Here is a 26,834-nt window from a genome sequence, read left to right as displayed (position 1 = left end):
TTCACCAGTCTTCGAAGCGGCGGGACAGGTCTTGATGGAGAAGATAAACAGTCCCCAAGGCGGCTGCTTTGCGGTGCACGAAGCGGGCGGGTCGGCGGGTGCGTCTCTGCCAGTTCCTTCCCGCCCTGTGAATAATGGGCATTTAAGGATTCTTGGGCCGGACCCGCCCCGGTGCCTGGTTGGGCCGCTAGAGACATCTGGGCCTGCTCCTGTCTCGCCCCATGAGCCGGTTGGGCCGCTGGAGACATGCATTTCGATGCCTATCTCGCCCCAACTGCGTTCTGGGCCGCTGAAGACGAACGCCCTTAGGATGGTCTCGCCCCAACTAGTTTCTGGTTTCCCTGAGACAACGTTTCCAGTGTCTGGTTCTCCTGAGACAACGATTCGAAGTTCTGGCTTGCCTCTTCAGTTGTCAGGGATGGCTGGGAGGGTGGCAATAACAGTCCTGCACAACGAAGCAACAAAAGCCCTCAAGGTCTATTTTCGCAGAAGAACTAAGGCAAATCTCCTCCAAATCAGTCAGAATGGGGGGATAGAGGAAGGCTTAATTCAGACAAACAACACCTTGCACTCGGCCTCGAGGATTATGAACCAACCTACATCAAAGAAGGAAGGATTCCTAAGAAAAATCAGTAAAGCAGCTGAAGAAATACTGCTGGCTCCAAAGCAAGTTCTGAATACCTCATCATCCCCACATTCTTCTCGGGTGGCTGCTCCTAGGCGAAGCCGACGTATTGCTGGGGCTGGGGTTGAATTTAATATGCAAGATTGGGGTAACAGGTCTACTAAAAAGGCTATGAGAGCATTGCATATCATCTCTGAAGCTGAAGGTACTGCCCAGGAAGCACTAGACACTTATGCAAGGGTTTTCAAGCACTCGTTGTCCCAAAACCAGGTAGAAGCTTTGGCAGCCCTCTTTGGTTGGACCCCTCCACCTGGCCTGGTATATTAGGTTTCTGGCTATCAGGTTTATTCAGTAGTGTCTTTTACTTGTTTTCAATGGATCCTGAAAATTTTTTGATTTGGAATGTGAGGGGGTTGAACTCCTCTGTTAGGCAAGACTCAATAAAAGAGTTGGTGGATTCTTCCCAGGTTGATGTGGTATGCTTTCAAGAAACAAAAATGCAGAACATTACTAGGAGAAATATTTTGTCTATGTTGGGAGCTGACTTTCCTGATTATGTGTACCTTCCATCTGTGGGGGCAAGTGGTGGCATTCTGATTGCTTGGAGGAGACACATTGGTCACACAGAACAACGAAAACTTCACAATCACAGTGTTTCGGTTCAGTTTTGTAAGGCAGAGGGGCAGGCCTGGTGGCTAACTTGCGTGTATGGCCCTCAGGGAGAGGGAGAAAAAATTCAGTTCCTCCAGGAACTTAGAGACATCAGAAATGCATGTGATGGTACTTGGATGGTGGCTGGGGATTTCAATCTCATCTATTGCTCTGCTGATAAGAACAATTCCAATATTAATAGGGTAATGATGGGTCGTTTTCGACAAACAATCAATGACCTTGCTCTTAAGGAAATTCCATTACATGGGCGCAAGTATACATGGTCCAACCAGCAAGCAAATCCTGTTTTAGTTAAACTGGATAGAGTGTTCTGCTCTGTGTCTTGGGAGCAACGTTTCCCAAATGTCCTCCTCCAGAGCATGGCATCTCATGCTTCTGACCATTGTCCGCTCCTTTTGGGCCTCAAAGGGAACAAACCTGGGAAGAAACGCTTTCATTTCGAGGCATTCTGGCCAAAATTGGAAGGCTTCCTTGAGGTGGTCCAGGCAGCTTGGGATTCGGTGCAAAATATCAGGTGTCCATTCCAAACCCTGGATATGAAGCTAGGGGTAACAGCAAGATATCTTCAAAGCTGGAGTGACAAACAGGTGGGCCATGTGAGGTTGCAGTTAGCTTTGGCAAAAGAACTGCTTCACAGGCTTGAGATGGCACAGGATGAAAGAGCCCTCTCCCCAGCCGAAAATTGGTTCAAGAACCGCCTCAAAAGCACTCATTGTTGTTGTCTTCTTTCAAACGCACTATGGCAAGGCTGAGATCTAGGATCACATGGTTAGGGGAAGGTGATGCTAATACAAAGTTTTTTCACATTCATGCTAGGCACCACAACAGGAGAAATTTTGTTGCCAAGTTAACTGATGGCGGCCACATTCTAACTGGGCATAGTGAAAAGGCAGCAGCAGTGGACCTCTTCTACAAAAATCTCATTGGGCAGGACAGACAGAGGGATGTAACAATTGACCTGGCAGCTCTTGGCCTTCCTAGATACAACCTGGCGGCCTTGGACTCCCCTTTTACAGAACAGGAGGTCCTGGAAACCATCAAAGGGTTACCCTCTGACAAGGCCCCGGGGCCGGATGGATTCACTGGCCTTTTCTATAAAGTGTGCTGGAACATTGTAAAGGTGATGTCATGGCAGTGGTATCTGCTGTTTGGAGCAGAAGATTTATCAATTTCTGGAAGCTTAACACTGCCTACATTACTATGGTGCCTAAAAAAGATGGGGCTGAGCAAGTTAAGGACTTCAGGCCAATTAGCCTCGTCCACAGCATTGCAAAATTGATTACGAAACTCCTCGCGAACCGACTAGCACCAAGACTGAATGAATTGGTTTCCCCGAATCAAAGTGCATTCATTAAGGGGCGATTCATCCAAGACAACTTCATGTTAGTACAACAGACATCAAGACTGTTTCATCAACAAAGATTGTCCCGGCTGCTCCTCAAACTTGACATCACCAAGGCCTTTGACTCAGTCTCCTGGCCCTTTTTAATTGAAGTCATGCAGCAGCTTGGGTTTGGACAGATCTGGAGGGACATGGTTTGTGGTCTCCTTGCTTCCTCCACCACACAAGTCATGCTCAATGGGTTTCCTGGACAACAAATTCAGCATAGAAGAGGGCTTAGACAAGGGGATCCCCTTTCACCGATGCTATTCATATTGGTCATGGATGTCCTTGGATACCTCTTTCTAAAGGCAGAAGAGGCAGGTTTATTATAACAGCTAGCAGCAAGAAGACAGTTACACAGAGTCTCCATTTATGCAGATGATGTAGCCCTCTTCTTACATCCTACGGTTGATGAAATCTCCATCACTCTGGATATCTTGCAGCTCTTTGGCAGTGCTTCTGGTCTAAAGAATAATGTGCAAAAATCTAATGTCTACCCCATACAGTGCTCAGAGGCAACTCTTTTGGAAGTCCAAAGTCTGCTACCGTGTGAGATCGCAGCTTTCCCTTGCAAATACTTGGGACTTCCTCTATCCTTGCACAAGCTGTCCAAGCAGCATTTCCAACCGTATGTTGATAGATTTGCTGACCAACTTCCTAATTGGAAAGCTGATTTGATGATCAGAGCAGGCAGGAGAATCCTAGTGCAACATGTACTCACAGGTATGACTGTGTATCTTGCAATGGCAATTGATATACCCCATTGGGCCGTTGATGCTATAGATAAAATAAGAAAGGGCTTTCTTTGGAGAGGAAGAAAGGAAGCTAAAGGGGGCACTGTTTGGTGGCTTGGGGCAAGGTATGTCGTCCACTTCAGCTTGGAGGTCTGGGAATTTCTAGTCTACCGGAACTTGGATGGGCCCTCCGGATGCGATGGCTGTGGCTACAAAAAACCGACTCTAGAAGACCTTGGACAGGGCTACCTATTCAGGTTCCAAGTAAAGCCAAACTGTTCTTCAGTAAAGTCCTTGTCTCGGAGGTAGGAAATGGATATAGTACCCTCTTCTGGTCTGATAACTGGTTGTAGGGTAAAAGCATCTCGACCATTGCCCCTAGACTATTCTCTATAATCCCAAAGAAGATAGCAAAAAGTAAAACAGTTCATGAGGCCTTGTTAAACAGCAGATGGATATATGACATTAGAGGTGGTCTTACTGTTGGAGTTTTGGCAGATTACTTAAAGCTCTGGGACTGTCTCTCTGGAATTGAGTTGCACCCTCTCATTGAAGACATACATATCTTTAGTGTAGCCCCAGATGGAAAGTATTCGGCGAAAGCAGCTTACAAGGGTCTCTTCTTGGGATCCTGCACATTTGGCCACTATAAGAGGGTATGGAAAACTTGGGCTCCATCAAAATGTTGTTTCTTCCTCTGGCTGGTGGCCCATAACAGGTGCTGGACTGCTGACATTTTGGCAAAGAGGGGGCTCAATCATCCTAGCAGTTGTCCATTATGTGACCAAGAACCTGAATCTATTAACCACCTGCTGGTCTCATGTGTGTTTGCAAGGATTTTCTGGTATAATATGCTCAGAAAGTTTGGGTTAGATAACTTGCCTCCCCAGCCAGGCCTGACATCCTTCCTGGAATGGTGGGAGATAGCTTCCGAAACAGTTCAAGGAATGGTCAAGAAAGGTCTGAGTTCTCTGATCTCTTTGGGGGCCTGGATGATCTGGAATCACCGCAACAGATGCGTGTTTGACGGACAGACTCCCAGTCTCCCCTCTATCCTTCGGCAGGCTGACGACGAGAGAAGACTTTGGGAATTAGCTGGGGCCAAGGGTCTCTCTTTCTTGGCAGCTTCTTTGCCTAATGACTGACCCCCCCTGTTTTTACTTTAGTAGTTTTTTGAGTCCGGCTTCCTTGGACTCTTTCACTTATGTGCGGTACTGGCCTCCGTAAGGAGTTCAATGTTGTAACCTCTGGTCTGCTACAGACCTTTTTCCTCTTCTTAATATATTTAAGGCGCAGTTCCCCTGCGCTTTCGAGAAAAAAAAGTATGGTAACCAAGTTATTCAACCATATCTTTCGATCGAACAAGATGCCTAATGAGTGAAGAAATATATCAGTATTGATATACAAAGAATAGATAGATATTCAAAGTTGTACTAATTACCGAGGAGGCGAGGAATTAAGTTGATGGGCCAATACGATGAAGATATGGGAGAGAATAATCGAGCATCTTTTGAGAGAAATAACGAGGACCTCTATTAACCAATTTGGTTTCATGCCCGGAAGGTCAACCATGAAAGCCATTTTCTTAGTAGAACAAGTGATGGAGCAATATAGGGAGCACAATAAACATGGTATTCATTGACTTAAGAGAAGGCTCATGAAGCACAATAAATACCAACGAATGTCATGTCATGGACTTTGAAGAAATATAAAGTTTCAATGAAGCACGTTGGACTCATTAAGAACATGTATAACAATGTTGTGACTAGTGTTCAAGCAAGTGATGGAGACAAATGACTTCCTGATTAGAATAGGACGACATCAAGAGTCAGTTTCGAGCCCTTACCTTTTTAACTTGGTGATGAATGAGGTCACGAGGGACGTAGAAGGGGATATATTTTGATATATGTTTTTTTTCAAACGATGTAGTTCTAGTTGACGAAAGTCGAGCAAGAGTAAATAGAAAATTGCAGTTGTGATGGGAGACTAGAGTCCAAAGATTGTAAACTCGGTAGAACTAAAATCAAATATATGAGATGGGCCTTCGACACTGCTACACATGAGGAAGAGGGTGTCAATTTGGAAGATCAAGTAGTGCTCAAGAAGGATACCTTTCGGTATCTAGGATCAATGCTACAAAGAGACAATAATATTGATGAAGATGTTAGCTATAGAATCAAAGCAAGGTGGATGATGTGGCGTCAAACATTTGGTGCTCTATGTGACAAGGCATCAAAATTGGGGTCCTTTTTGCAAATGAGTCCAAAACTTAGGGTTTGGCTTTCAAGTCCACATATTTGTGAACCAAATGACTTAAAATACCTATTTGGCTTGGTTTTTGCACTTTAGCCCAAAAGTGGACCAATTTTGCACATAAGCCCTTAGGGTTTGGTTTTAGGGTTCTCCAGGGTTCCAATTAGGGTTTCTGGTATCTTAGGGGTATAAAGGTAATTCAAGTTTATTCTTGGGGTCATTTTATGACTTTTCCCCTAAAGTTTTTTAGGTTTTCTCAATTTGGGTTAAGTTTTACCCCTCTAATGCCTATTTAGGGTTAAAGCTTCCTATCCAGGGTCCTATTTGCAAAACATTAAAACAATACAACTTGTTTGAAATTTTTGCCTAGTGAATGCATTCTAGGTGTATCAAACATATGCAATGCCAATGCTTATGATGTCATGCTCAAGTTTTAGTTATAGTAACACCAGGGGTGTTACATCCTTCCCCCCATAAAAGAATCTCGTCCCGAGATTAAAAGTCCTAGGGTAAGTAATGGAAAAGGAAACGTGGAATACTTTTATTTTCTTATTTCTGGTACAAGGCAGGGGTGATGTGGGGGTCACTTCTTTATTACACAGCTATACAGACTTTACAATTTACAAGAGGCTAAAAAGCCTGGGAAATTCTTATCTAAAAAGTCTTGAGTTTCCCATGTAGCCTCATCTTCAGAATGCTGGTTCCACTGTATCTTATAAAACTTGAGAGTTTTTCTCCGGGTAACCCTGTCTTTTTGATCCAAGACTCGTATAGGGTGCTCAGAGTATGTCAAGTCTGGTTTAAGGACAACATCTGTCACTTCAACGGTTCGATCGGGAACCCGAAGACACTTCTTCAATTGTGACACGTGGAACACATTATGCACAGCAGACAATGTTTCGGGTAGTTGAAGTCGGTACGCCACTGGTCCATATTGCTCAATCACCAGGAATGGACCAATGTACCTGGGTGCAAGCTTCCCTTTAACCCTGAAACGCGATACACCCTTCATTGGTGAAACTTTCAAGTAGACATAATCGCCTACCAGAAAACATAAGGGTTGTCGCCGTCGGTATGCATAACTCTTTTGTCGAGTCTGAGCTTTCTTCATATTATGAATAATTTTCTGAACCTTTTCTTCGACCTCTTTCACCATATCAGGCCTAAAGAAGTATCTTTCTCCAGGTTCAGACCAATTTAGCGGAGTTCGACACCGTCGCCCATATAAAGCTTCAAAAGGTGCCATCTTGATACTTTCTTGATAACTGTTATTGTATGAAAACTCCGCTAAGGGCAAACATTCATCCCATTTCTGTGAGAAGTCCAGAACACATGCCCGCAGCATATCCTCAAGTATTTGATTGACTCTCTCAGTCTGTCCACTGGTTTGGGGATGATAGACCGAACTGTGGAGCAATTTGGTACCCAAGGATTTATGAAACTCTTCCCAAAACTTGGATACGAACTGAGGTCCACGATCCGACACTATGGTCTTTGGAATACCATGCAAACTGAGAATACGGCCGATATATAATGCTGCATAAGTGGCTACTGTATATTTGGCCCTGACGGGTAAGAAGTGGGCAATCTTGGTGAGTCGATCAACGATAACCCAAATAGAATCATACCCTTTGGCCGTCCTGGGCAGTCCCACAATAAAGTCCATACTTATGTCTTCCCATTTCCATGTTGGGATTGGTAAAGATTGTAATGGACCAGCAGTTTTCATGTGTATGGCCTTGACACGTCTGCAAGTGTCACACTTAGCCACATAGCGTGCAATTTCGATCTTCATCTTTGTCCACCAGTAATGTTGCTTTAAGTCTTGATACATCTTAGTGCTTCCGGGATGAATAGAATAACGACTAAGATGTGCTTCATCAAGAATTTGCTGGCGGAGTTCTTCGTTCTTTGGCACTACTATGCGGTTTTTAAACCATATCACACCTTGATCGTCTTCCTTGAAACATTTGGCTACTCCAGCCTTTATCTTCTCTCGTATGTGCTTCATACCCAGATTATCCTTTTGAGCATCAATTATCCTTTGCAAAATGATTGACTCAAGCTTTAGTTGATTTAGAGTCCCTTGTTGGATTATCCCCAGGTTTAGCTTCTCCATCTCTTGACACAAAGTGTTCTCGGAGGTCTTCGCCATAAGACAGTGGCAGGAAGTCTTACGACTCAGTGCATCTGCCACCACATTGGCTTTACCTGTGTGATAATGGATCTCCAGTTCATAGTCTTTAATAAGCTCAAGCCATCGTCTTTGCCTCATATTTAATTCTGACTGGGTGAAGATGTACTTCAAACTTTTATGATCTGTATATATGTGACAGATATTTCCCAGCAGATAGTGACGCCAAATCTTCAGGGCATGAACCACAGCAGCTAGCTCCAGATCATGAGTTGGGTAATGCTCCTCATGTCGGCGCAACTGCCTTGAAGCATACACAATTACTCGGCCCTCTTGCATCAGTACACAGCCGAGCCCACTGCCAGATGCATCACAATATACATCAAAAGGCTTAGTGATGTCCGGTTGAGCCAATACCGGAGCAGTGGTTAATAATGTCTTCAGTTGCTCAAAGGCTTCATTACACTTAGAAGACCAATTGAACCTAATGTCATTCTTCAATAAACTTGTGATTGGCTTCACAAGCTTAGAAAAATCTGGTATGAATCTGCGATAATATCCAGCTAGTCCAAGAAAACTCCGGACTTGGTGAACAATGGTTGGGGGTTTCCACTCCAAAATATCTTTGACCTTGCTAGGATCTACCGCAATTCCTTTAGCCGATAACACGTGCCCCAAAAATTGAATTTCTTCCAGCCAGAACGCGCACTTGCTGAATTTGGCATACAGCTGATGTTCTCTCAGGCGCGTCAATACAATCCGTAGATGCTGAGCATGGTCCTCTTCATTTTTAGAATATATCAAGATATCGTCAATGAAGACTACCACGAACTTGTCCAACTCGGGCATGAACACCGAGTTCATCAAATAGGTGAAGTGGGCAGGAGCATTTGTGAGCCCGAAAGACATTACCAGGTATTCAAACAATCCATACCGCGTAGTAAACGCGGTCTTCGGTATATCCTCGGGCCGAATACGGATTTGATGATAGCCCGACCTGAGATCAATTTTGGAAAATACCCTCGCCCCAGTCAGTTGATCAAATAAGATGTCGATCCTTGGAAGAGGGTACTTATTCTTGATGGTGACCTCATTCAGGGGTCGATAATCCACGCACAGTCGCAAGGTTTGATCCTTCTTCTTAACAAAAATGGCGGGGCAACCCCATGGGGACGAGCTTGGCCGGATGAATCCCTTATTCAGTAGATCTTGTAATTGAATCTTCAATTCCGCCAACTCATTAGGGGGCATACGGTACGATCTTCGGGAGATGGGAGCCGTACCGGGCTTTAGCTCAATTACGAATTCTACATCTCTTTCAGGGGGCAGTCCAGGCAAATCTTCCGGAAATACATCTGGAAACTCACATACTACCGGAATGTTCTTGATCTCCGGTACATGGCTTCATATACTCTACCAGAAGCTTTGGCTGGATTGGTTACGGGGAGAGACAAAAGAATCTCTTCTTGATTATAGCTCAACCTGACGGTTCTGAGTTCAGTGTTGAGAATTGCCTTGTGTTGGGTTAACCAATTCATACCCAAAATTACATCTATATCCTGGCCTTTTAGAACAATCATGTTAGCAGGAAAGTTCCGTCCGGCCATTGTTACTGGCACTTCATAGGCCACTTCTCTAGTAAAAATGTGTCCCCCAGGTGAATGAATTTTAAATCCCTCTTTTGATTCATGGCATGCAATATGATGTTGCTCCACAAATTTCTTGCTAATGAACGTATGTGAAGCACCAGAATCAAAAAGAATAATTGCAGGGTGACTGGCCACGGGAAACGTACCCATCATCACCGGCTCTCCTTCCGGTGTAGTGGCCACTTGGGTGTAATATACACGCCCCGTCTTCTTTGTATTTTTCCCCACAGCATTTCCTTTGGGCTGAGCTGATCTCCCAGATCCTTGCGGAGCATTTGATTGATTTTGCTTAGGATATGGGCAGTCTTTGATGAAATGTCCTGACTTGCCGCAATTAAAACACCCAGTTGAAGAACTAGGCAAGGCAGGGAATCGAGCGCCTGGGGCACCCGGCTGATTTGGGGTAGTGGAGGTATTGTTGGGGCGAATAATGATTGGCTGTTTGAAAGGGAATGAGGGTGGACGAGAAAAAGTGTGATTTTGGTTTGAAGGTCGGATCACAAACCGTTGCCTCTTCGCCTGGCCCTGATTAGGCCTCTCACCACCGAATCCCTTATTCTTCCCAGAACTTGCGTATTTTGCTTCAACAGATAAGGCCGTGCTGACAGCCTTTCCATACGTGAGATCTATGCATGTGGCCATTTTCCTCTGTAGCCGATCATTTAAACCCTGCATAAAACAGTTCTTCTTTAAATCAGTATTCACCTGGTCGATGGCATACTGCGACAGGTGATTAAACTTGTTGAGATACTGATTGACGGTATCTCCCCCTTGTTTTAACTTCATGAATTCTTCTTGTTTCATATGCAGCACTCCTTCAGGTATGTAGTGCTCACGGAAGGCTGCTTTAAACTCTTCCCAAGTGACTTGATGGTTGACAGGTTGAATAGCCACAAAATTTCCCCACCAAGTACTGGCAGGACCACGTAGTTGTTGTGCTGCGAATAACGGCTTCTGTGTCTCTGAACAACGGAGAAGACCAAACTTTTGTTCAATAACCCGTATCCACTCATCAGCTTCTAGTGGATCTTCAGCTTTGACGAATAGGGGTGGACGGGTTTCAGAGAAGTCCAGATAGGTGGTTTCACGGGGGCCTTGCTGATAACCCCTTCCTGCCTGCTGCTGGAATTGCTGCTGACCCGCCATTTCCCTAAGGAAGCGGGTATTGTCTGCGGTGGCATTCACCAAGGCGGCAATCGCCTCGGCTAACGTGGGAGGAACCGGAGGTGGGTTTGGGGTAACATCCCTTCCCCCAGAAGTTCCGGCTGCGTCCTGTCCTCGAGTCCTGGTCGGCATCTGTGGCAAAGAACATTTGAAGTAAACATAATGTGCCAGAGAAACCTTCCATTTTACATTACTATAAAAAGTAATTATACAGACTCGATATTACATAACAGGATACATTACCCATTATCGAGTCTGTATAATATCGAGTCTGTGCATAATGTGTATAATGTGTTCCACGTGTCACAATTGAAGAAGTGTCTTCGGGTTCCTGATCGAACCGTTGAAGTGACAGATGTTGTCCTTAAACCAGACTTGACATACTCTGAGCACCCTATACGAGTCTTGGATCAAAAAGACAGGGTTACCCGGAGAAAAACTCTCAAGTTTTATAAGATACAGTGGAACCAGCATTCTGAAGATGAGGCTACATGGGAAACTCAAGACTTTTTAGATAAGAATTTCCCAGGCTTTTTAGCCTCTTGTAAATTGTAAAGTCTGTATAGCTGTGTAATAAAGAAGTGACCCCCACATCACCCCTGCCTTGTACCAGAAATAAGGAAATAAAAGTATTCCACGTTTCCTTTTCCATTACTTACCCTAGGACTTTTAATCTCGGGACGAGATTCTTTTATGGGGGGAAGGATGTAACACCCCTGGTGTTACTATAACTAAAACTTGAGCATGACATCATAAGCATTGGCATTGCATATGTTTGATACACCTAGAATGCATTCACTAGGCAAAAATTTCGAAACAAGTTGTATTGTTTTAATGTTTTGCAAATAGGACCCTGGATAGGAAGCTTTAACCCTAAATAGGCATTAGAGGGGTAAAACTTAACCCAAATTGAGAAAACCTAAAAAACTTTAGGGGAAAAGTCATAAAATGACCCCAAGAATAAACTTGAATTACCTTTATACCCCTAAGATACCAGAAACCCTAATTGGAACCCTGGAGAACCCTAAAACCAAACCCTAGGGGCTTATGTGCAAAATTGGTCCACTTTTGGGCTAAAGTGCAAAAACCAAGCCAAATAGGTATTTTAAGTCATTTGGTTCACAAATATGTGGACTTGAAAGCCAAACCCTAAGTTTTGGACTCATTTGCAAAAAGGACCCCAATTTTGATTCCTATGCTAAGTCTGAAATCAGGGTTATAGACCCAACTTTGGGGTTGTGTAGCTTTCACAAGAGTGAGAATTCATATTAGGTCACCACATCAAAATTGTAGCCCAATTATAGGACAAGTTTGCTTAAGAGTGCAAGCCATGTTCTTGTGAAAAGTTGGGAAATAATTGAGCTTGAAGTTGGACTGTCAGACTGCTTGATGTCTGAAATTCAGATTAACAGTGGGATGACATGAACTTAGGGCTTGATTTTAAGCAAGATCCAGTGACTTTTTGTGGGAGCACATTGTAGCAAAGTTATAGATGGATTGTAGTTCTACAACTTTGCTGCAGATCATTGGGTATGTTGCCATGAAAATTTGTGAGCAAATCGAGCCTAAACTATGGCTGTCAGGTTGACTGAATGCTGCAGCCCATGGTACAGTGCCCAACCGGATCAGATCAGCCGCCGCAGAAGAATCCCACCGCTGACGACCTTCGCCGTGATTCACGCCACCGCTGTTGGATTCGTGCTCTGGGCGAGTGGATAACATCGTGCGGTAGAAGCCCCTCGCCGACGGTGAGCTGGAGGTCACTCCGGTGACATCACCGTGGCTCTCTCTCCCTCTTTGCGGCTGAGCGGATTAACACGCCGGCGACCGCCGTCTTCCGGCCATGCGCAGCGTGGCTCTCGCTTTCCACCGCACCACCGCGCCTTACCCTCGCTCTCCGTGGCTCACCGGAGTTACTGCCACGCCATAGGACACGTATTCACCGCGCCAGGCTTCTTCCTCATCTCCGGCCGCCACCGCGCCATCGTCAATTCAAGCGCCACCGCTCGCTCCGCCTATAAATTGAGCCACCGGCCAGCTGCTCTAGGTCGTACCAAAGCCATAGCCACCACTCCCGTCTCCGATTAACCCCCATAGCCAGAGAATCGCTCACTTCCCCCAATTCAGTTTCCGCCACCGTGAAACGAGCCTCACCGTCGCCAGCCATACTCCGGTCAGTTCCCGTCTTCTGCTCCCTTGTTTAAGCGTTCTCATGCATCTGCGATGCTCCCCGACCCCTTTAATCGAACCAAACCGCCTGGGATCGCCGGGAACGCAACACTTTAACCGCCATGCTCACGGCCGCCGTGGCCAGAGCTCCGTAGTTGATTATAAGCGCAATTAAGTTAGGGGAAATGATCATGGTAGCCCCGATTTCATGTCCGCTGCTCAGGGAACCCAGCCGTAGCCCCAATCGGCCGGTCTAGGACCTCGCCGGAGTCTCTCCGCGCGTGGGCGCCGTCGGGGACCTCCCTCTGCAAAGAATTAGGATTTCAGGGGTTCCTTTGCAATCTGTCAGCGACACAGTGCAACAGTAAAGAAGTTCGTTCTCCAATTAGCCAAACCCCGAGGGCCTCTGTGCAAGTCTGCCAGCTCGGGCGCGCGCGCGGGCGCCTTTCTGCCCTAGCTGGGCCGCCTGGGCTGGATTTAGCCCAGATCCGTTCCTCTTTTTCTCTTTTTCTTTTTACTCCAGAGCCAAAACAATTATAGAAAACAGTAGAAAAATGATAAAATTGTGAAACCAATTTTCCTAGGCTCCTTATTTTCCCTAGAATTTAGTAAAAATAGTTTTGTGATTTTTAGTAGAAATAAGAAATTTTAGGGCATTTAAAGTGGTTAAAAGTATTAGTTATGGATTTTTAGAAAATAATTGGTAAGTCCAAAAATGCCCAAACTTTTTATGGGAACTTAAAACAATATTTAGAAGCCTTGGGTAGAGTTTGAATTGATTTGGACCTTGTTTGATCACCAAACCCCAAAACACCCCCCCTGCCCTGTGAACTCCTTTACCGACTCCGGAAACCCTAAGTTCTCGGAGTTCCGTGAAGGAAAGTTGTACTCAAGACTTAGATAATAAGTTTATATTATCTTTGCATCCTCATGAGCATCCCATGGCATCCATTCTTATACATATGTATGGTTATGATTAGAACGTGAAGAAGAAATAGAAGTCACCGAAGAAGGGATACCACCACCCTCGGATTCGCAAGCTAGCAACTGTTTCTACTTCGATATTTGTGGATCCGAGCCTGACTCACCTACTAACGAAGGCAAGCCCCGGTGTATACAACCCCTTTCCTTGTGTTTTTTGTTGGAATAGGAACCCATACCCTAAACAGGGGTTGGGAGTGATATTAATAGAGTGAGTAACTGGGCCAGGCCCATTACACAGGGGGTATAACGGTCATTACAAGGGGAATAACACAAACCCTAGACGGGTAGTCTAACACCCCCCCGCAGTCACAACTCTATCCTGTACAGATGTTGAGACTGGATCGAAAGTCTAAAAAGACACTCGACGGTAACCCCTTGGTGAAGATGTCGGCGAACTGAAGCGTGGTGGGGACGCTGAGAACGCGGACGTCACCGGCAGCGACACGCTCGCGGACGAAGTGCAGGTCGATCTCCACATGCTTCGTGCGCTGATGCTGCACGGGGTTGGTGGAGAGGTAGACCGCGCTGACGTTGTCGCAGTAGACGAGGGTGGCGCGCTGGAGGGGACTGTGGAGCTCGTGGAGGAGCTGGCGCAGCCAGGAGGCCTCGGCCACGCCGTTGGCCACGGCACGGTACTCGGCCTCAGCGCTGGAGCGAGAGACGACGGGCTGTCTCTTGGCGGCCCAAGAGACGAGGTTGGCGCCCAGGAAGACGGCGTAGCCGGAGGTGGACCGGCGCGTGTCGGGACAGCCAGCCCAGTCAGCGTCGGTGTAGACCACGAGCTCCGACGTCGGGGATGGGCGGAGTAGGAGGCCGTAGTCGAGGGAGCCGCGGAGGTAGCGTAGAATCCGCTTGAGCGCAGTGAGATGGGGCTCCCGCGGAGTGTGCATATGCAGGCACACCTGCTGGACGGCGTAGGCGATGTCGGGCCTGGAGAACGTGAGGTACTGGAGCGCGCCGGTGAGGCTCCGGTATGACGTCGCGTCGGCGACCGGAGGCCCGTCGTCCTCAGAAAGCTTCGCCTGAGTGTCGACAGGCGTGGAGCAGGACTTGCAGTCAGACATGCCAGCCCGCTCCAGGATGTCGATGGCGTACTGGCGCTGGTGGAGGAAGAGACCCTGAGGCCGACGTTCGGCGGTGATGCCGAGGAAGTGGTGGAGGGGCCCCAGGTCCTTCATCGCGAACTCCCGCTGAAGGGCGACGATCGTGCGGTGAAGGAGGTCGGCGGTGGATGCCGTGAGCACAATGTCGTCGACGTAGAGCAGGAGGTAGACGGTGTCGTCGCCGCGCCGGTAGATGAACAGGGACGTGTCCGACTTGGCCTCGACGAAGCCGACGGAGGCCAGGTAGGAGGCGAAGCGACTGTACCAAGCCCGTGGCGCCTGCTTGAGGCCGTACAGGGACCGGTTCAGCCGGCAAACCAGGTCCGGACGGTCAGCGTCGACGAAGCCGGTGGGCTGGCTGCAGTAGACAGTCTCCGTCAGAGTGCCATGGAGGAAGGCATTCTTGACATCGAGCTGATGGATCGCCCAGTCGCGGGAGAGGGCGAGGGAGAGGACGGCGCGAACAGTGGCGAACTTGACGACAGGGCTGAAGGTCTCGTCGTAGTCCACTCCGGGGCGCTGGGTGAAGCCCCGAAGGACCCAACGGGCCTTGTAGCGGTCGAGGGAGCCGTCCGAGGTCAGCTTGTGGCGAAATAGCCACTTGCCGGTGACCACGTTGGTGCCTGGTGGACGCGGCACCAGGTCCCAGGTGTGGTTGGCCAAGAGGGCCGCGTACTCCTCCTCCATAGCGCGACGCCAATGTGGGTCGGCGAGGGCATTGCGAACGGAGGAGGGTACCGGGGAAGCGTCGGGTGGAGTGCTGGTCGTAGCGGCTGCCAGGATGAGCCGGTCAACGGGGCGGAGAACGCCAGCAGCGCGCCGAGTCACCATCGGGTGGACGTGCCCGGGGTCGCGGTGGATGGCGACCGGGTGGTATACGGATGACTCGGAGTGAGCCGCCGGAACGTCGGGAGCGACTGGTGGGGCCGGCTCACGGCGGTGATAGACGACGGCGGGGTCGGTGAATCGGGCCGCGCTCGTCGACGGGCCCGAGGCGGGGGGCGCCGAGGTAGTGGCGTGGCCGCGGCGATGGTAGACGAGGGCGGGGTTGGCGAATCGAGCCGGAGTCGACGGGGCCGCGCGTGGTGCAGGCGAGGTCGACGGGGCCGCGCGTGGCGCAGGCGGGGTCGACGGGGCCGCGCGTGGCGCAGGCAGGATCGACGGGGCCGCGCGTGGCGCAGGCGGGGTCGACGGGGCCGCGCGTGGCGCAGGCAGGACCGACGGGGCCGCGCGTGGTGCAGGCGGGGTCGACGGGGCCGCGCGTGGCGCAGGCGGGGTCGGCGGGGCCGCGCGTGTCGCGGAAGAGGTCGTGGGGGCCGCACGAGAAGCAGGTAACGGCGCAAGACGGGGAGCCGAAGGTGGGGGAGGAATCGGATCGGACTCGAGGAGGGAGTCAAGATCGGTGGGTGGGGTGGAGCCAGCAAGGGGAAACACATCTTCGTCAAAGATGACATGACGAGAGATGATGATGCGGTGGGAGGTGAGGTCCAGACACCGGTACCCCTTGTGGTCAGGGGAGTAGCCAAGGAATAGACAGCGGGTGGAGCGAGGAGAAAGCTTATGTGGAGCGGTAGCGGAAGTGTTAGGGTAGCAGGCACAGCCGAACACGCGCAGGTGGTGGTAGGAAGGGGCTGTGCCGTACAGGGTGAAGTGAGGGGTAGGGTGGCTCACCGCCTTCGAGGGAAGACGGTTGAGGAGATGCGTGGCGGTATGAAGGGCCTCTGCCCAGTAGGTGGCAGGGAGAGACGCCTGAAAGAGGAGGCAGCGGATCATGTTGGTGGTGGTGCGAATCATGCGCTCGGCCCGGCCGTTCTGAGCAGAGGTGTAGGGACACGAGAGACGCAACTGGACACCGCGAGTGAGGAAGAAAGAGCGGGAGGCGTTGTTGTCGAACTCGCGGCCATTGTCGCACTGCAGGGCACGGACCGGGCGCCGGAACTGAGTGGATACCCAGGTGAAGAAGTGAGTGAGGGTGGTAAACGTGTCGGACTTCAGCCGAAGGGGGAAAGTCCAAAGGAAATGGGAGTAGTCATCCAGAATGACCAGGTAGTACTTGTAGCCGGAGAGGCTAAGGACAGGAGATGTCCAGAGATCACAGTGGACAAGATCAAAGGCCTGAACAGCCCTGGACGTGGAAGTGGAAAAAGGAAGACGGGAGTGACGGCCGAGCTGACAGGCATGACAGAGGCGCTCAGAAGGGCCCCGAGTATATGATATGTCGGAGTGGCCAGAAAGCTGGGACATGACGTCGGGTCCAGGGTGCCCGAGGCGACGGTGCCAAATGGCGGAGGAGATGGTGGTAGTAGCAAGGGCATGTGATGGGGTGGTAGTAGTAAGTACAGGAGAGGAGGCTACTCTGGTGTGGGGAGTGGAGGGCAAGTGAAGAGAGTAGAGGGGCCGGAGCTGTCACAGCGAGCGAGCACAGCATGTGTGGGAAGGTGGCGTATGGTGAGGCCCCAGGGGTCGAACTCCATAGAGCACTGGTTGTCACTAGTGAAGCGACGAACCGAGAGGAGGGGATGAGTCAGTCCGGGAGCAACAAGGACGTCGTTAAGGCAGAATGGTCCTGGAAGAACCGATGTACCTACTGAGGTGACCGGGAGGGTGGAACCGTTGCCGACGACGATGGAGGTAGGATGTGAGGGGTGGGGTGGATGGGAGTGGAGTAACGAACTAGTGGTGGGGGTAGTGTGAAAGGAGGCCCCGGAGTCAACCACCCAATCGGTGGTGGTTCGGGGAGGTGGTGGTGGCGAAGGTACGGTGTGAGCGGAGAGGGCCAAAGGAGGTGCCCCGATAGAGGCACAAGGAAGGGAGGGAGATGACACGGGCTCAACCGCTAGGGAGGCGATCGCAGCACGTGGGAAGACAAGCGGGCCAGGCACGTGACGGCCCCCCTGAGGGTGGACCTCGACGCAGTCCCGAAGGATAGGGTTCCAGACTGGATCGAAGGACACGAACATGCCCCGGATGAGTTGGCCGTTGTGGAGGAGAACACGCACAGTCACGAGAGCGGCGGGTGGGGTGAGGCTCATGTATGGCGGGGGAGCGGCATGGAGCGGCCCGAGGCCGGCGAGATAGGGGGGCCCTCCATGGGCGAGGCCGCCGCTGATCGCAGCAAGGGCGATGGGGAGGTGCATGCCAGGGCTGGTGGTGGCAGCGGTGGTGTCCATGGCAGCCAACATAGCCGCAGTGGTGGCGGCGGTGGACGTGTCCATCGGGGCGACGACGGGAGGGCGCCGCAGCAGGGGCTCCGCTGGACGGGGTGGGACGCGGCTCTGCTGGCTTCCAGGGGGCGTCGATGGCCGGAGACGTACAGGTGTCGGGTGCTGCAGGGCCAGGCACGGTCGGCCTGGCGGCTGCGGCCTGGTCCGGTCGGAGAGGCGAGGGGCGGCGTCGGGGCAGGAGCGGTGGCGCTGCTCGGTCGCGGGCCGCTGGGCGTCGGGGCTGCGCGGCCCTGAACGGGCGGCTCGGCAGGGCGCCGGGGCGTGCGGCCGGATGAGCAGGGGCGGGTGTACGGACCGGGCGGGGTGCAGAGCTCGGCGCGCGGGCGTCGGGTCCTCGGCGGCAGTCGGCGACGAGCGGCGGCTACGGGAGCGCGGCTCCGGAGGCAGCGGGCGGCCTGGAGCAGGCGGGCGCGCGAGCGCAGGCGGCGGGCGGCCTGGCGCAGGCGCGGCCAAGCGCACGGCGTCGCGGGAGTGCGACGGATGCGCGGGTACGGGAGGGCTCTGGGCGCGACGGGAAACGGGAGGGCGGCGCGCCGGGGAGGGAGGCTGGCGGCCGGAGGTGGGAGGGAGAGGAGACGGTGGCTGGAGCCGGCGGCGGGGAGGAGGCCGGTCGTTTGGGACTGACGGCTGAAAAAAAACCTAAACCTAAACCTAGCGCTCTGATACCATGTTGGAATAGGAACCCATACCCTAAACAGGGGTTGGGAGTGATATTAATAGAGTGAGTAACTGGGCCAGGCCCATTACACAGGGGGTATAACGGTCATTACAAGGGGAATAACACAAACCCTAGACGGGTAGTCTAACATTTTTAAATACTTTTCGCACACTTTAAGTCTAGTGAAATGTGCATTAGGTTCATAGGAATTGCTTGAAACCCTTTGATGCATTGCTTTCCTTGATATCCATACCTTTATGGATACTTCTGTGAAGTATCAAAATTATGATTTACAAAAATGCTTAGCCTTGCTTAGATCTTGTGGATAGAGGTTGTCCTCAGTCTAACCCGGGAGAGGATGGCTTCTACCTGCAAGAATATTTTCATTTGGAGCAATAATGGGATCTTACTGCAAAAGTTCCCTGTGATGCTCTTTCATCCTAAGGAACAGACACAATCCTAAGGATGGAAATACTTAAATTGAGACTTGGGTTAGGAACAGGTGATGTTCTACCCAAGTTGGTTAAGGATTAATGCGTATGTAGGCGTGCTGACCGAGGACCCTTTAACTGGTCACATGCCTCGTCATGGGTAAGCCTTGCCTCGGGCAGACTAAGGCGTGGAGCGGTGGCGAGAGTGGCGTGTACCCTCCGTGGCAAGAGGCTGGACGGTGGTGTATGTGTGCTCTCGGTTTGCGTGAACCTGATCTGGTCTTAAGAACCCCGGTGGCGGGTTGACATATGCAAGGGTTAAGTGCTACATATGTCGTGTGATTGGAGATCCTCAGCTGGGTATAATCGATTCGGATCGCCGTACCTTCGCGGTTATGAAGACTTGGTCACTTCCCTGCAACCTAAAGTCAGGATGTGAACACTATGGATAAAAATGATGTTGTATTGATGAGATGTTGAAATTAGACTAGATGCAAATAGAGTCTATTAATACTTAATATGGCGTTAAAAGATTGAAAGTAAGGACTCACTTTAGTAAGCTACTTCTGCAAAAATATAAGTTGATTTTTGCTAAAGCCTCTCCTTGACTCCTATTTATCCGGCATACTCTTGAGAGTCTTTTCCTTAGTCGGGTAAGACTTGCTGAGTAATTCCATACTCAGGGTTTATCCCTTTGTTGTTTTTAGGTGAGGAAGCGACAAATTTTTGTTGCTTTTGCTCCAAGGTGGTACCAAATGAAGAAAAACAAGACTAAAGTGCGGGAGGACTTGGTCCTCCACATAGGATCTTTTGCTTAAAACTTATCGGGAGGAGTTTGTGCCTCCCTTGGTTTGTATAATATTACTACTCTGCACTCGCTTTTAGTTCTGGTCTGTAATAAAATAACTTAAGCTTGCTTTTAAAATAAATGTAAGTTTATGTAATTGCTTCCGCACTTCTATATCTCCGATGTTCTGTAATGTCTGCAAGACGGGTGAAACGTTCCTGGTAAGGTAAGGAAAGATACCGAACTTGTCAAGTGACTTAGGAACATCTACAGGGTGTCTGATGTCTGTTGGACAAGGACAACTGTAGGTGGGCCTAATTACTTGGGAGGTTCCGTCACAGCTTACCTTAACTTGCTTAAGACTAAAATGCTTTGTTATTATTATTGTTGATGATGATGTGTTAAATACATGAATGAAGTACAGGCATATTTGGGTCTAATGACCTATTTCGAATTGCAGATTCAGGATGGTCAGTTAAGTGCTTTATATCCACTACCCCAATTTAAGTTTAGCTTAGTTACAAACTCATGTGTTTTATAGTACTATACAAGATGCTGAGACATATGAAAGAAAGAGATAACAATATCACTGTCAACAAAGCAGCCAGAACTGCTCTTGTAATGGACAGTATGGCCCATGTCTCAAACAATAATGCCTCTAGATAGAGCTACAAGATAAACAGCATTATCAGTTGAGAAGGGATAAAGGAAACAAACCTGAAGAAGGGCAAAGGCAGCACAAGCACGAAGAATTGGTGAAGGATTCCGAAGCATGACAACAAATCTACCAATCTCAGAGCGACTGACGAAAGTAAGCACCATATTAGTACTATGTTGCTCTAACTACATATCATGACAAAGACAAAAGATGAAAATAAGATGCATGCAACAAATATGAATCCTCCAAAAGGATCTTCAATTCTTCATATGCTCTGAGTAAGAATTTCATAAAGCCTCAAAAACTAAATGTAGAGTCAAACCTGCATCTCAGGTGTCCAGCTTCCTGTATAAACACTGCTTCAGCAACATGAGACAGCGCTGCCGGGGCTGAGGAGGCAGCAGCCGTAGAGAACATTTGTGGATCTGAGAAAGTGAGCACAAAGGTCTCTATATGCTTAAATGCTATTCTTCTAGCTCCTTCAATATTAACACTCTTGGAACTGCTAGCTGAGGATGCTCCAACCAAAGCAACTTCATCCATTCTGTCAGTTCAAAAGTTTCAGATTTAGACATCTGATGATCATATATATACAATGACCAAAACAAAATAACCGCTTATCTCATTCTCATTAATTCTTATGAATAACTAAACTAAAAGATAGAATGACTGATCATGATAACTATAACGACCATAACAAAATACTATTTATATCAGTAATTATCATGAATGACTGAATCTAAAACATGGAATGACTGGACATTCATAGAATGACTCAGTTTGTTCATTTTCTTTTCTTTCTTCTCCTTTTTCTTTTTCTTTTTCTTTATATTTCTTTCTCTGTTGTGTTTGTAATTGGTCTAATTTTTAGACCCTTCTTCTTAATACAATGATACGCAGCTCTCCTGCGTGTTCGAAAAAAAAACGTATCAAGTGCAAACCAAGTTTCCGAGATACAAAAAAGTGAAATTATCTCTTAACATATGATGAATTTGAACTTGAAATTATATACAGTGGTAGAGTAGGCAATGAGGTACTGTCATGTACGGCCGCACTTACAGGCGCCGTCGTGACGCCAGGAGGGCTGCAGATCGCGCAGCCAAGGCAGGCGCCACAATCAGTGGCTAAGTTTAGAAAGATAAGGATTAGTTTCCCTTTTGCATGCCTTAATCATAGGAGGGATTGGTTAAGATTAGTTTCCTTTTCATATGCCTTAATAATAGGAGAGATTGGTTAAGATTAGTTTCCTTTTCATATGCCTTAATCATAGGAGAGATTGGTTGAACCAGAGGCTATATATGTCGTGTAATAGACTGGGAAATAAGGAAGCAAGATCAATTATCCAAAACTGCTCTTCTCCCTTGCCTCTCTCAAGCCACCGGTGAGGAACCCCTCACGGTGAAGGTCTGGAGCGCGACTACGAACTGCGTAGCCGCGGTCCAGCGACGTTGGGCGTCGAGGCGCTTGACAACCTGGTATCAGCGTCACGTCGATCCTCACCCACCCGCTCTTGCCCTCCACCATCCCCTTCCACGCCCACTGCCTCCACCGACCACTCCATCACCATGGCTGAGCCCACCATCAAGGACCTCATGGAGCTGATGCAGTCTTTCCAGACCGAGTTGGCTCGGTCTTGGTGCTGTCCGCGCCCCGCTTCGACTTCGTCGACCGTCTCCGTCAGGCTCAACTTCAGGATCCGGCCCTGGTCGCCATCTGGGATGAACTCGCGGCCGGCACAAGGGGCGCACCATGGTCGCTGCTCGACGGCATGGTGGCATACGCAGACCGGCTGTACATCCCACCGGACTCCCCGCTGCTGCTAGAAGTGGTGGCCGCTACGCACGACGACGGTCATGAAGGGGTGCAGCGCACTCTCCATCGCCTCCGCCGCGATTTCTTCTTCCCCGCCATGCGCCGTGTGGTCCAAGACTTCGTCCGCGCCTGCGCTACGTGCCAGCGCAACAAGTATGAGCACCTACACCCGGCGGGCCTGCTGCTGCCCCTGCCTGTTCCCCAGGCCGTGTGGTCCGACATCGGCTTGGATTTCATCGAGGCGCTGCCCCGCGTTGGGGGCAAATCAGTGATCCTCACCGTGGTCGACAGGTTCAGCAAATATTGTCATTTTCTTCCTCTGGCTCACCCCTACAGTGCTGAGTCTGTGGCCCAGGCGTTCTTCGGCGAGATCGTTCGCCTCCATGGGATTCCTCAGTCCATGGTATCGGACCGGGACTCCGTGTTCACCTCGGCGTTCTGGAAGGAGTTAATGCGCCTCACAGGCACCAAGCTGCACATGACGTCCGCCTTCCACCCGCAGTCCGATGGCCAGACGGAGGCGGCCAACAAAGTCATCGTCATGTACCTCCGGTGCTTCACTGGGGACCGGCCCCGTCAGTGGCTACGTTGGCTACCGTGGGCGGAGTACGTCTACAACACGGCGTACCAATCATCACTCAGGGACACTCCTTTCAAGGTGGTTTACGGCAGGGATCCTCCATCCGCTCTTATGAGCCTGGCGATACCCGGGTGGCGGCGGTGGCCAAGACAATGGCTGAACGCGAGGAGCTCCTAGCGGATGTTCACTACCGTCTTGAACAAGCCCAGGCCGTCCAGAAGAAGTTCTACGACCGCCTGCACCGACCGGTCTCCTATACCGTGGGCGACTAGGTGCTGTTGCGCCTGCGTCATCGGGCAGCCTCCTCCCTTCCCCACGCGCCCAAGGGCAAGCTGAAGCCGCGCTTCGTCGGGCCGTATCAAGTCACAGAGCTCATCAATCCGGTGGCAGTTCGCCTAGCGCTACCTCCGCGTGCCAAGTTGCACGATGTCTTCCACGTCGGCCTTCTTAAGAAGTTCGTCGGCGCCCCACCAGCTACACCACCTCCTCTTCTACCCACTCACAATGGGGCGGTGATCCCAGAACCGGAGCAGGCTGTTCGGTACAGGTTGGCCAGGGGTATTCAGCAGGTGCTCATCCGCTGGAAAGGGCAGGCCACTACTGATGCTACATGGGAAGATGTCGCCGACTTCCGCGACAAATTTCCCCATTTTCAGCTCGAGGACGAGCTGATCTTCGAGGGGGGGAGAGATGTCATGTACGGCCGCACTTACAGGCGCCGTCGTGACGCCAGGAGGGCTGCAGATCGCGCAGCCAAGGCAGGCGCCACAATCAGTGGCTAAGTTTAGAAAGATAAGGATTAGTTTTCCTTTTGCATGCCTTAATCATAGGAGGGATTGGTTAAGATTAGTTTCCTTTTCATATGCCTTAATAATAAGAGAGATTGGTTAAGATTAGTTTCCTTTTCATATGCCTTAATCATAGGAGAGATTGGTTGAACCAGAGGCTATATATGCCGTGTAATAGACTGGGAAATAAGGAAGCAAGATCAATTATCCAAAACTGCTCTTCTCCCTTGCCTCTCTCAAGCCACCGGTGAGGAACCCCTCACGGTGAAGGTCTGGAGCGCGACTACGAACTGCGTAGCCGCGGTCCAGCGACGTTGGGCGTCGAGGCGCTTGACAACCTGGTATCAGCGTCACGTCGATCCTCACCCACCCGCTCTTGCCCTCCACCATCCCCTTCCACGCCCACTGCCTCCACCGACCACTCCATCACCATGGCTGAGCCCACCATCAAGGACCTCATGGAGCTGATGCAGTCTTTCCAGACCGAGTTGGCTGTCGTGAAAGCCACCATGAAGGACAAGTCGTCCTCGTCGTCCACCGACGGCGGCGGCGAGCGCGAGGATCCCCCTCGTGTGGATCGGCCCCCCAGGTTCCAGAAGCTCGACTTTCCCCGGTTCGATGGCACCACCGACCCGATGCTCTTCATCAACAAATGTGAATCCTATTTTCGCCAACAGCGCACCATGGCGGAGGAACGCGTGTGGATGGCCTCTTATAATCTGGAGGACGTCGCGCAGCTGTGGTTCATCCAGCTGCAGGACGACGAGGGCACACCATCCTGGGGGCGGTTCAAGGACCTCCTCAATCTTCGCTTCGGGCCACCACTCCGCTCAGCGCCCCTGTTCGAGTTGGCGGAGTGTCGCCGCACCGGGACCGTGGAGGAACACTCCAACCGGTTCCAGGCCCTACTGCCGCGCGCGGGTCGCCTCACGGAGGGCCAGCGCGTCCAACTCTACACAGGCGGTCTTCTTCCCCCGTTGAGCCACGTCGTTCGCATCCACAACCCGGAGACACTTGATGGGGCCATGAGTCTCGCCCGTCAGGCCGAGCAGCTGGAGTTGGCACGGGGACCGCCACCGGCCGCCAGGGGAGCCCCTCGCGCTCTTCCCCCAGCGCCGGCGCCCAAGCAGCCGCTGCTCGCCCTCCCTGCACCACCAGCGGGCGCGCCCCAGTCGCGACCAGAGGGTCCGCCCTTGAAGCGACTGTCACCGGAGGAACAGGCGGAACGGCGCCGCCTCGGCCTCTGCTTCAACTGCAATGAGCCGTACACCCGCGGCCACAACCGTGTCTGCCGCCGCATCTTCTACCTCCATGGCGTCGAGCTCACGGCCGCTGCCGAGGAACCCGCAGGGGACGACCCGCAGGACGGCGCCCCTGTCTTCTCCCTCAGGGCAGTCACTGGCATGCCTATCTGCAATTCCATGCAGGTGCGGGCCACCCTAGGCGCCACCACCCTCCTCGCGCTCCTGGACACCGGCTCCACGCATAACTTCATCGGGGAGGATGCCGCCCGCCGCACCGGCCTGCCGATCCAGCCGCGGCCGCACCTCACAGCCACTGTGGCCAACGGTGAACGCGTCACCTGCCCAGGAGTCATTCGCCGCGCCCAGGTCATCATCGAGGGCGAGCCATTCTTCATCGACCTCTTCGTCATGCCGCTCGCAGGGTACGACCTCGTCCTGGGGACTCAATGGATGGTCACCCTTGGTCGCATGGTGTGGGACTTCATCGACCGCTCCGTCTCCTTCCTGCACCAAGGCCGCCAGGTCTCCTGGTCAGACGTCGCCGACCGCCAGCCACCCCTGCTCGCCGCTACCACGACACCGAGCGCCCTCCTTGAGGAGCTCTTGCACTCCTTCGACGGGGTGTTTGCTGAGCCGGCGGGTCTGCCCCCGCAGCGAGCTCGGGACCACGCCATCGTCCTCAAGTCAGGCTCTAGACCTGTGGCGGTCCGGTCGTACCGCTACCCGGCGGCACACAAGGATGAGTTGGAGCGGCAATGCGCCGCCATGTTGGCCCAAGGCATCGTACGCCGCAGCGACTCGGCGTTCTCCTCACCGGTTCTGCTGGTCAAGAAGCAGGACGGGGCCTGGCGGTTTTGCGTGGAATATCGCGCCCTTAATGCCCTCACCGTCAAAGATGCCTTCCCCATCCCCATCGTCGACGAGCTCCTTGACAAGCTGCATGGTGCGCAGTTCTTCACGAAGCTGGACCTTCGCTCCGGTTATCACCAAGTCCGGATGCGGCCGGCTGACGTGCACAAGTCGGCGTTCCGCACCCACGACGGCTTCTACGAGTTCCTGGTGATGTCGTTCGGATTATGCAACGCACCGGCAACCTTCCAGGCGCTCATGAACGACGTGCTCCGGCCATTCCTCCGTCGGTTCGTTCTTGTCTTTTTTGATGACATTTTGATTTATAGCAAGACCTGGGCAGATCACTTGCGCCACATCCGCGCCGTCCTCGACGAACTTCTCCGCCATGTCCTCTTCGTCAAGCGATCCAAGTGCATTTTTGGGTCCCCATCGGTGGCGTACCTAGGCCACGTCATCTCCGCCCACGGTGTGGCCATGGACCCGGCCAAGGTGCAGGTCATTCACGACTGGCCGACACCTCGGTCGGCGCGCGCGGTGCGTGGGTTTTTTGGGCCTCGCCGGGTACTACCGCAAGTTCGTCCACGACTACGGCAAGATTGCAGCACCCCTCACCGCGCTGATGAAGAATGAGGGCTTCTCCTGGAGCGACGAGGCCCAGGCAGCCTTCCAGGACCTCAAGATGGCCGTGACCTCGGCTCCGGTTTTGGCGCTGCCGGACTTCACCAAGGCCTTCATCGTCGAGTGTGACGCATCCACACACGGCTTCGGGGCGGTCTTACTGCAAGAACATCATCCGATCGCCTACTTCAGCGGGCCAGTCGCCCCCCGTCACCGCGCGCTGGCACCTTATGAGCGGGAGCTCATCGGGCTGGTGCACGCCGTGCGACACTGGCGGCCGTACCTGTGGGGGCACGCGTTCCTCGTCCGCA

General features: G+C 51.3%; 1 protein-coding gene across 8 annotated transcripts in view; it reads right to left on the bottom strand.

The window, feature by feature from the left end:
- The window catches only part of LOC103638919 (protein ARABIDILLO 1), a 52,081-nt gene that overhangs the window by 4,164 nt on the left and 21,083 nt on the right, over positions 1 to 26,834 (bottom strand). For 5 of the 8 annotated variants that reach the window (XR_004852737.1, XM_008661709.4, XM_008661707.4 and 2 more), the window contains 2 exons: positions 20,952 to 21,173; positions 20,689 to 20,773 (listed from right to left, as the gene is read on the bottom strand). Coding sequence is in view for 5 of the 8 variants with exons in the window: in XM_008661709.4 (XP_008659931.1) it covers positions 20,689 to 20,773; positions 20,952 to 21,173 (307 nt within the window). In the remaining 3 variants the exon portion in view is untranslated. Of the gene's footprint in view, positions 1 to 19,569; positions 19,607 to 20,688; positions 20,774 to 20,951; positions 21,174 to 26,834 lie in introns of those variants that run through there. The other 3 variants (XM_020546327.3, XR_559105.4, XM_008661712.4) reach the window with 3 other exon arrangements.

The sequence above is a fragment of the Zea mays genome, chromosome 9 (genome assembly GCF_902167145.1).
Source record: "Zea mays cultivar B73 chromosome 9, Zm-B73-REFERENCE-NAM-5.0, whole genome shotgun sequence".
Classification (NCBI taxonomy): Eukaryota; Viridiplantae; Streptophyta; class Magnoliopsida; order Poales; family Poaceae; genus Zea; species Zea mays.
This window is presented reverse-complemented; position numbering and strand designations above follow the sequence as displayed.